The 11,287-nt window shown below is 38.4% G+C and overlaps 1 protein-coding gene across 1 annotated transcript in view; it reads right to left on the bottom strand.

The window, feature by feature from the left end:
* Positions 1 to 404: 404 nt before the first annotated feature.
* Positions 405 to 11,287, bottom strand: part of LOC122560669 (netrin-3-like) — a 180,655-nt gene continuing 169,772 nt past the window's right edge. The window contains exon 7 of the mRNA XM_043711558.1: positions 405 to 5,541. Within this exon, the coding sequence (XP_043567493.1) occupies positions 5,210 to 5,541 (332 nt within the window). The 3' untranslated portion in view covers positions 405 to 5,209. The remainder of the gene's footprint in view (positions 5,542 to 11,287) is intronic.

Genomic DNA, 11,287 nt, shown 5'->3' with positions numbered 1-11,287 from the left:
AATTATGGATGCATAAAACTCCACGTATTTGCTATGGATGTGGAGTTGTGGAGCTGGCTTCCAAATTTAGGCCATAATTATTCAGTTTATAATTTTAAGGGTGAGTCGGATTTGAAGACAGCTAGCAAAGATATGGTTATAATGGCAACCCACACATCTGTGGCACTACCTATTACTCAGTGAAGCCAGGGAGTAACACTGGAAGGCTGTTACATCCACTGTGATGAATCAAGATAACAACATTTACCATTAATGCCAATCACCATTATGGTTTGTGAACCAATCATACAGCTGTGAATGAAAGATAAGCCTTATAGATCTTATATATTCATTGTCAAAATCACACCATTATCTTCAATCATGGAATCAGCTGAGCAAATGACTGCCATTAACGCTGGGGCAGATATAACATGACTTAGATACAGAGTAAAGTTCCCTCTGTATTGTCATCAACCTTTCCTAGAGCTGGTACATCAGGGTTATAAACTGATTAAAGTTCCCTCCACATTATTCTGAGAAACATTTCCAGAACACATAAAGTACACGTTAGATACGAGTAAAGCTGCCTCTACATTCTCCCTAACAGGAAGTCATAATCTTTGAAACTAGTATTGTGCCCTTGACTGCACTAAACCATAAAGCAGAACTTCTTTGAAACAGAACTTCAACAAAACTTATAAATCATAACATAGTGAACAAATAACAGCATGAGAAGTTTGAACAATCATTTCTCAGCACTTTGTGCCTGTTACAGTCCAGTATACCTGAGTCAAGAGTGGGGTGCTGGAAAAGCACAACCGGTCAGGCAGCATCCGAGGAGCAGGAGGATTGACGTTTTGGGCATAAGCCCTTCATCAGTATACCTGAGTGCTGGCCACATGGTGTTGTGCTTGTCAGGCAGACTGTAGTATATAACAGACTATGCCATCAGTGATCAGCAACAAGTAACAAAGAACACAACCAGTTTCAGTTTATGTTATTCCAGATTGTTTTCCTTTATGATTAAAATTGGTACAACATTAATATTTTAATGATGTAATTGATCTTTAACAAGAGAGTAACTATTTCTTTTGCCAACCTTTGGCACGTTAAGATATGACAGTGAGGCAAACAATGAGAACTTGCCACTTGTTCTGTGTGAAGGCCCCAAATACGGAGGGCATGTAGTAACCCCTCTCTATGAGGCAGTCTTTCAAACAGGTGCAACAAAGTTTAACAAACTTGGGAAAATCGTGGGCTATTAAAGAAATTTCTTGCACAGAAGGAGGAATTGGAAAATCTGGAGAGTAGGGGGATTAACCACCCCTTCACAGTGTCCGCTGTGGCTCAATTGATAGCCTAATGGTCTGAGTTAGAAAAAAATTGCAAATGGCACTGTACTTGAGCACATAATGATGAGTTGACAGTACTGAGGGTGTTCAGCGCAGCTGGAAATGTCATCCTTCAGATGATCCAGTCAACCAAGGACTTAACCTTCTCTTTCAATTAGTGATAAAAGATTTCATGTCACTTTTTTAAGGAGAGTGGAGAAGATTTGTTGGTGTCCTGGCCAATATTTATAAGTCAACCAAAATCTCATCTGATAATTTATTTGTTGTTGTCTGTGGGAGTTTACTGCGGTAAAACTGGCAGCTGTATTTCCTACTTGCAACAAGTAATATTCTTCAAAAATACGTCATTGATGAAAACACCATGGGATATCTCAACAGATTTCCTATTTGAAATACACAGCATCGATGTGAGACTTTTAGAAAATAATTTTACAGTCAGCATATTGTTATAATCCAATATGCTTCAGAGTTCTAGCAATGCACGTATAGATTATTGTCTGTGTTGGAGAGTGCTAGGAATTTCCATAGGTTTATCAGTGATTATGAAATGTTTTATTGGGAAATGTGGGTATTGGAGGATGCTCATTAATCTGCACAAAATGCCTTCAAAATATATTGAGCATTGCTACTTTGTTGAACTGCTGCAATCTGTGTGCTAATGGTGATAGGGAATTCCAAGGCATGGCCAAAAAACAAAATGGTGAATTTTAACACACAAAGACCGGTGATTAGATTCGCATGAGTTGTTAAAATTTTAAAGTTCTGAAACAGGACCCCAGCTTCCTCTAGCTTTAATGAGGGCAGGACAAGGGATGGGTAGCCAACCCCTCCAAGATGTCTGTTAGAAGTTTATGCATTTTAAAAGCTGGCAAATTTTGATTTAACTTGTGTCCAAAGCACTGGGACACTACCTAGTTGAAGGGAGCTGAAAACAGCTTCAAGAAGCTAAAAACCTTGACTACATTGCAGCATCCAAACAAAGATCCCTGGGATTGGGGATCAAGTCATTCTCCCTCTTGAGTCAAAGACTGAGTGATCTTTCAGCCTATGGCCTGATCTAACCATGTTAATCAAGCTGATTTCAAGTGGGAAATACCAATTAAAAGTCTACAACATGTGGGGAAATTCAAAACTTTGACATTTCCTTGCTTAGATCTCTCAGCGGTGTTAACGTGCGGTCTAACGACAATAGATGTTTAAGTTGGCTTGTGTATGAGTTGAGGGTTGGAAAGCTTGGAAACTATAATGTTTCTGAAACTTTGCTGCTTTTGTCCTTCTCAGCGACCTAGGTCACAGTAACATTGGTACATTATAGAATTATAGATTCAATGAAGAGTTACAGCAGCGACAGAACTGATCTGTCAATTATATGTCAGCTCTCTAAAGTTCTGCTCCCCTGCTTTTCCCTGCAATTTTATTTTAATTATAATTATCTGATTACATTTGGAAAGCCATGATTGAATCAGACTCCACCATACTTTTAGCAGTACTTTCCAGATTCTAATCATTTACAATATACATTTATTTATCATGGCGCCATTGACTCTTTATTTGCAATTGATTTAGTTCATTGTTTTCTAGTTTTTGATCTTTCCAGCGATGGAACCAGCCTCTCCCTGTCTACGCTGTCCTCATCCTTTAGAATATGTCAATAACATTTCCTCTTAGTCGTTTCTTCTTCAAAGAAAGCAATCTCAGCACCTTCAATCTCTTCATGAAACTGAAAGTCCTCATCCCTGGAACTATTCCTGTTAATCTTTTCTGCATTCTATCCAATGGTATTACATCCTTAACGTGTGGCACCCACCACTGAACACAATGCATAGGTTGATTTCCTTGCTTTTGTATTCCATGCACTTATTTATAAAACCCATGATCCACAACATTTATTAAAAACTTTCTCAATGTGCCCTGTAATCGGAAGTGATTTGTACACATAATCCCCCAGATCCCTCTACTCCTGAACCTCCTTCAGAATGTCCTTTATTTTATATTACCTCTCTATCATTCATGAATAACTACATATTTCTCCTCATTAGATTTCCATCATCTCACTCATTCCACCAGCCTATTCAAGTTCTTTTGAAGCTTATCCTCGTCACATTTCATAGCTCTACATTGTGGAGATTACACATTCTATAGCTGTTGTTCTTGATGAATGGGGTGTGAGTGGGATTAGTGGCAGCATTACTGATAAATTGGATGATTGTAGTATATTGCATATTGAAGGATTGGGAAATGGTATATTGGAGCATGGTGCATTGAGGAATGTGGGTATTTGAGGATGTGATATTTAGAACAATGTAAAATTGTAGGATTTAGGATAATGGATGATGGAGTACGGAAAAACATGCAATTTTGTTACACACTTCAGCACTCCAGAATATCTCAAAGCGTCTAGCAGAATTTTTGTTTTTTAAAATGCTGTTCCAGTTGTAAAAATATAAACAGGAAAAGATGGCAATCAATTTACTCACCAAAACTCTCACAAACATCAATTAAACGATAATCTGACAATCAGTTTTAGTAATGCCAGGTAAACAACAAACGTTGGCCAACACATCAGTTCTTCTGCAAGTAGTGTAATGGGATTATTTACATCCATCTGAAGGGCAGAGGGACCTTGGTACTAATGTGCTAGATGAAATTATGTGCTCAAGTCTCTGATGTGGAGTGGAACCAACAATTTTTCACTGAGGTGGTAGTGCTATTACTGAGACAACACTGACTCCTTTATCAGTGGGTGCCATATCTCACATGGTGGGTTGTAACAGAAGATGTGGTGTATCAGAAGGAGCAGAACATTGGAGGTGCTGAGTATCAGTGGGTGCAATGCATCAAAGAGAGAGGAGGGCAAATCAATAGATGCAGTATATTGGAGGATGAGAGGGTATCTCAGAGAGTAATGGTATATTGGCAGCTGCAGAATAGCAGGAGGTACAGTATTAAAGGGGACAGAGGAGAGTATGTCAGAGGGTATGGTGCATTGGAGAGCATGGAGAGTATACAGGAATTACAGTATATTGGAGAGTAGAATGCATTGGAGGGTGAAGAAGGTATATTAGAGAGTGAAGAGGGTATTTTTGGAAGGCAGAGAGGGTATATATCGGAGGGTGAACAGGGTATATCAGAGGGCATTGCAAATGGGATGTTGGGGTGAGTATATTGGAAGATAGAGTATATTGCAATACTGTTATTACAGATTGTCTGGCAAGGTGATCAAGGAAATACTGAAAAGGAAATATTTCATTCAGCTGAAGGTTGCGTGTCAGACAAAAAGGGTTTACAATGTTAACTTGCTTTGTAAAATCTAATTGAAATTGGATATTTTCAAATCACAGTTCAAAATACACAACGTTAACAGATAACTTGCTGCATGCCAAATGCTTTGTCTGTTATAAAACTCCTGGAACCTGTCCATATTTACACTCTGCGTTCAGCACAGCTGTCAGGTTTACATAGACCACCACATTTTGTCTCATATGTTAGTCATAACAGGCGAAAAATAAAAGAGGTTGGGTGGACTTCAATAGGAATAGCCAGCCAACCAATGGGTAGGACACGGGGAGTATGTGCCTTTGTCAGATACTATGTGGGCTCTGCAATCAGACAACAAAGCTACTATTGCAGTCTGACCTTCACCCCAGTGAAAGGAATCATGACCACATTTAGAAAAGGATTGAGCAATTTTAAAAGCACATTCAGCCAACAACTTTTTAATGTGTTGTGCTGAGTATCATGTAGTTTCCAGCCTCTAGTCCCTTCCTCACAGTCTAATGCCCTTCAGCCTGTTCTGAAAGGGAAATATTTTGAACCAAAGTGTATTTACATTGTGGCCCATGATGCTTCTCACAGAGTTTTTTTTCTGAATGAGTCAATCAGGCTTTCCCACATTTCCCTTTTTTCTCTTTACGTTGGAATTTCCGCAGTCGTCTTGTCCACACATCCCGCCACTGAATGACAAGGCTGTTCTTATCAGCCACTAGGCCTCCAAGCCTCTCAGCCACGCTGTCAGTGTTTCCCATCACTAGGTACTTTTTGGTCATTTGGATCTTTGGGCACTTGCATGCCAAGTCTTTCATATTAATCCATAGGAACTGGTCTGCCCGTTTAATCTTCTCATCTCTGCTTCGAAAAACTGACACAATATTCACGGTGAACTTTGCCCATTCATTTACTGTCTCCATATCTAGAACATTAACCTGAACCGCTGGAAAAAGACAAAAGAAGTTAGTCAGCTTTCAATTTGGATACACTTGAGAGTTATAAGGCATCTGATAATCATTAACAATTCTTCACTAGCATCCAAAAAACATTTCAGAAAAATTCTGAGTCTGTTTCCTGACAAAAAAAAACTTTAGAAATGCATAAGAATTTTTTCAGATGCCTCATTAGTTTTCTATTTTTACACTAACGGGCACCATCTGTTGAAAGCCTTATTACGTCTTGAACTGGTCTGCAGCTGCTACATGACCAGGTGGTAAGAAGTAGATAGCACAACACTAGACCTCAGCTTTGAACTCAGCTGGTGTGCAACAACACTTTTTAACCAGGAATAAGAAAATCTATCTCATCACTGTGGGGAATCACAGAGCTTAATTGATGTTCTGTTGCTCTGGGATAGGATATTGATTAGGGCACTAATTACCTAATAGCTTTCAAGTTATACCCTTTCATTGCTATTTGGGCCATGTATGCACTCAGAAAAATGGCTTCTAATTCTATCTTTTTATCAGTTTTCCCTACAGTTTAGTCATTTAGGGGCTGTTGTGATAGTGTGGTAGTGTCCCCGCCTCTGGACCAGAAGGTCTGGGTTCAAGTCCCAATTGCCCCAGACATGTCATAACATATTTAAGTTGATGAAAAAAAAACTACATATATTTACAAGTGCACAGTTATATTTGCATGCTCTGTCCTTCCAGTCACACTCTGGTTATCATTGCTACTCTGCATTGTTGCCTTCTCTCTTTAATTTTTCCAACATCCCCTCACCTGAGCATCTCAACATCCATCCCCTCCACCACCCAATTACTTAGTTTCTTGACAGTCTTGTTTCCTTGAATTCTATCATGACATCTTGCCATTTTATGGAGAAAAGACCCCAGGGTGTTCAGTCTCTCCTGAGTTATAACCTCTCAATTATGAATCATAAAAATTTGAGAGGTATGTTCCACCCACCATAATTGGCCTGAGCTGGCTCTTTGAAAAAGCATTTATCTTTGGTCCAACGGCCCAGAATTATGTCTGTAATCCATGTAGGAACAGACAGGAAGTGATGCTGAAACCACAATCAGATCAGCCATAGTCATATTGAATGGCAGGAGCAGTTTGAGGGGTCTGATATTCTTCTCAAACTCATAATTCTTATGTTCCAAAATGTTTATATTGTGATAACCAATGTGGTGGCATCAACCTGTTATTTTCTTTTGTGTGATGTGCCTTTCTCAGCAAAGCTGTATTCTGAAGGTAGGTTAATTAACTTCCTGATTATGATATAATTAGTTTTCAATAAATGACCATGTGACCTGGGTTGTCACAGGGATGAACAGCTAAGATGCAGAGTGTGAAAAGCTAATTGCAGTTAATGGCTTTTTGTGTTTGGTATTTAAGAAAACAGGGAATTTATGAAAAGAGGAAACAAGTAAGGTTCTCGTTGGATAGACAGTTTTCTGTTTGTCAGTCTTCAACCAGATCTTGCTCTTGAAGCAGGTCTTAGAGAGCACATAAAATGTGTTGTACAGTAGGAAAGGACAGAACTATAAGTAAAAAGCTAACCACTGAGAGAGTGTGGTTTGATGCTGTTGAAGTGGTGTCAGAGCGCATCAGTGTATTTAAAAGGATCAGGAAAGAGAATGTTTAGGAATTAAGTACCATTAGGATTATCGTGACTTGAGAGAGGGGTCATAGACTTATGCTGGTGGTAACTCTGTCCAGGGACTATGGAATGGAATATGGTTATTGGCAAAAATAACTTAAGAACCAAAATGATCTAATGGAAATTAAACTTCCTTCAAAACAGAAGCTGTGCTGGAAAAATTGAGATTACATATGATCCTATGCTTCTGCAGGAAGTATTGTGAGGCCTTGTAACTAAATGAGTTGCATCTTTTTATTGATGAATTAAAGGAAAATTTGCCTTTTTAAAAATATCCATCACCTCTTAATTAATGTTTGAATTATTAAAAGTGAAATCATGTCCAGAGGATTTGTTTCAGTTGTCATTGTTGTGAATTCATTCTTTTACCATTTAAAAATTTTCAGTCACTATAAGGATAGGTAGAAACATACCTTTAAAGTATCATCATTTTACTAATTGTATTATTTCTTTGTCTTGATTTCCACATGCCATGCTTTTGCTCTTTTCACCATTCTGCCTGTCCCAAAGCCTAACATTATCCTCACCAATATTTATTAGCTGGCAAATTTTGTAACATCTACAAATGTTATAATGCTATTTCCTATACCCCAAGTCTAGGTAATTTATAAAAATTGAAAAGAGTAATGAACCTAAAACTGACCCTTGGGAATGTTGCTACAAATCTTCTGGAAAACATCCATCCACCAACACTCTCTGCTCCCTGTCACTGAGCCAATTCTGTATCCATTCCAGGACATTTTCCTTAACTCAATGGATTCCATTTTCCTACCACTACTGATACCCTTTTTTAATGCATTTTATGACACAAACATTCAAATTAGGAGCAGGAATAGGTCAATTGACCCCTTGAGCCTGCATTGATATTTGATAAGGTTATGGCTGATCTGATTGCAGACTTTTCCCCTGAGAGAAAAAAGAATTCTCTTCATCTCTATCTTAAATAGGACATGCTTTATGTATTGACCTCTGTCTCAACTGTACTTAATAACTGAGCATCCACAACTCTCAGGTAGAGAATTCACGACCTTTGAATGAAAAAATGTCTCCTAATTGTAGTCCAAATGGTGAAACCCTTATTCTGAGACCCTCAGAGAGTCATAAAGTCACACAGCATGGAAACAGACCCTTCAGTCCAACTAGTCCATGTTGACCAAACTAAACTAGTCCCACTTGCCTACATTTGGCCCATATTTCGCTAAACATTTTCTATTCATGTACCTGTCAAATTGTCTTTTAAATGATGTAAGTGTAGCTGCATCCATCACTTCCTCTGGCAGTTCATTCCACATCTTCAGAGTGAAAAACTTGCTCCTTAGGTCCCTTTTTAAAATCTTTCTCCTCTCACCTTAAAAATATGCCTCCTAGCTTTGAACACCCCCAAGAAAAAGACCTTTGCTATTCATTTTATCTATACTCCTGATGAATTTATACAACTCTATAAGGTCACCCCTCAACATCCTATGCTCCAGTGAAAACAGTCCCAGCTTAGCCAGCCTATCCTTGTAACTCAAATTCTTAGTCTCAGCAAAATCCTGGTAAATCTTTTCTGAACTGTCTCCAATTTAGTAATGTCCTTCCTATAGCAAGGTAACCAGAACTGTACGCAGTACTCTAAGAGTGGCCTCACCAACATCCTGTACAAACTCAACATGACTTCCTTGCTCCTATGCTCAATAATCTGAGCAATGAAAACAAGCATACTAAATGCCTTCTTAAACACTCTGTGTAATTGTAACACAAATTTCAAAGAACTACACACTTGAAACCCTAGGTCTCTCTGTTTTGACAGCATTACTGAGAGCCCTACCATGAACTGTATAAATCCGGCCCTTGTTTATTTTATTAAAATGCAATACGTCACATTTATTTAAATTAAACTCCATCTGCCATTCCTCAGCCCATTGGACCAATTGATCAAGATCCCTTTGTAATCTCAGATAACTTTCTTCACTGTCCACCACACCAAAATTTTGGGGTCATCTGCAAACTTACTAACCACGCCTCCTAAATTCTCTTACAAATTGTTTATATAAATGACAAACAAAAGTGGACCCAGTACCAATTCTTGTGGAACACTGCTGGCCACAGGCTCCAGTCTGAAGAACAACCCCTTGTCTCCTACCATTAAGCCAATTTTGTATCCAATTAGCAAGCTCTTCCTGACTCCCATTTTATCTAACTTTCCTCATTAGTCTTCCATGCTAAACCTTGTCAAAGACTTTACTAAAGTCCAAGTAAACAACGTCTCCCATTCTTTTATCATCAATCTTTTTGGTTAAGTCCTCAAAAAACTCAAATTTGTAAGACACAGTTTCCCATGCACAAAGACATGTTGACTGTCCCTAGTCAGTCCATGCCTTTCCAAATGTATGTAATTCCTATGTTTCAGAATCCCCACCTTACTCACCTCTGATGTCAGACTCACAGGTATATAGTTCCCAGGCTTTTCCTTACTGCTTTTCTTAAATGAAGGCACAACATTAGCCACCGTCCAGTCCTCCGAAACCTCACCCATGGCTGTAGATGATACAAATATCACTGTTTGGGGCACCGCAATTTCTTCCCTATCTTCCCATAATGTCCTGGGATACACTTGATCAGGCCCTGGAGATTTATCCATCTTCATGTTTTTTAAAATCTCCAGTATCTCTCCTTCTGTAATATGGACTGCTTTCAAGACATCAATATTTATTTCACTGAGCTCCCTAGCCTCCATTTCATTCTCCACAATAATAACTGATGCAAAATATTCATTTAGTATCTCTCCCATCCCCTGTGGTTCAGCACACAGATGACCTTGTTGATCTTTACGGGACCTATTCTCTCCCTAATTGCTCTTTTGCTCTTAATGATTTTGTAGAATCTCTTTGGCCTAACCTTTTCCTTATCTGCCAATGCTATTTCATGTCCCCTTTTTACACTTCTGATTTCCCTCAAGAATGCACCTACATCCTTTTACTCTTTAAGAGATTCACTTGACCCCAGTTGTCTATATCTAATAAAGGACTCCTTATTCTTGACTAGAGCTTTAATATCTTTATTTCTTCATTGTTCCCTATTCCTACCAGCCTTAAACTTCACTCTAACAGGAATATAATGCCTCTGAACTCTCATGATCTCACTTTTCAAAGCCTTCCAGTTGTCAGTTGTCCCTTTACTGTAAACAGTCTACTCCAATCAACTTTTGAAAGTTTCTGTCTCATACCATCAAAATATGTCTTACTCCAATTTAGAACCTTAACTTTTATACAAGGCCTATCCTTTTCCATTACTATCTTAGAACTGATAGAATTATAATCACAGTTAGTGCTTCCCCACTAACATATCAGTCACTTGCCCTGCATTATTTCCCAAGAGAAGATCAAGTTTTGCTCCTTCTCAAATAGACACATCTACATATTGATAAAGAAAATTTTCTTGAGCACATTTATAAATTCCTCTATGTCCAAGCTCTTAACAATACAGCAGTCCCAGTCAATGTTTGGAAAATTGAAATCCTCTACTATTACAACTCTATTATGCTTCTTATTTATCTCCAATGTTTTGACATATTTGCTTCTCACTTTCCCGCTGACTATTGGGGATTTATAGTATAATCTCATCAAGGTGATCATTCTCTTCTTATTTCTGAGTTCCACCCATATAGCTTCACTAGACGATCCCTCAAAAACATCCTAAGTCCAGTAATAATGTTTTCCTTAATCAAAAATGGCCATTCCCTCTCCTCCCTTTCTATTCTTCATATAGCATCTAACATTGAGTTGTGAGTCCTGTCCCGCCCGCCGCCATGTTTCTGTAATAGCATTATGTCCCAGTCCCATGTTCCCATATATGCCCTGAGTTCATCTGCCTTACCTGTAAGATGCCTTGCATTGAAATAAATGCAGTTTAATTCTTCAGAGTTACTTCATTCTCTGACTTGCTCTTGCCTGTGTTTCCTAACTAATTTGTTCTTTTTTAATTCAGAAAAATCTTCATTTATCTTTCTATTAGTTCACTGTGGCTATTCCTGTCTCAATCAGAGATACCGTTTTTGAAACTGTTGAAGTTTAACAAAAATGGCGCAGTTTGCTAACAA

Source organism: Chiloscyllium plagiosum, chromosome 21, assembly GCF_004010195.1.
Source record: "Chiloscyllium plagiosum isolate BGI_BamShark_2017 chromosome 21, ASM401019v2, whole genome shotgun sequence".
Classification (NCBI taxonomy): Eukaryota; Metazoa; Chordata; class Chondrichthyes; order Orectolobiformes; family Hemiscylliidae; genus Chiloscyllium; species Chiloscyllium plagiosum.
This window is presented reverse-complemented; position numbering and strand designations above follow the sequence as displayed.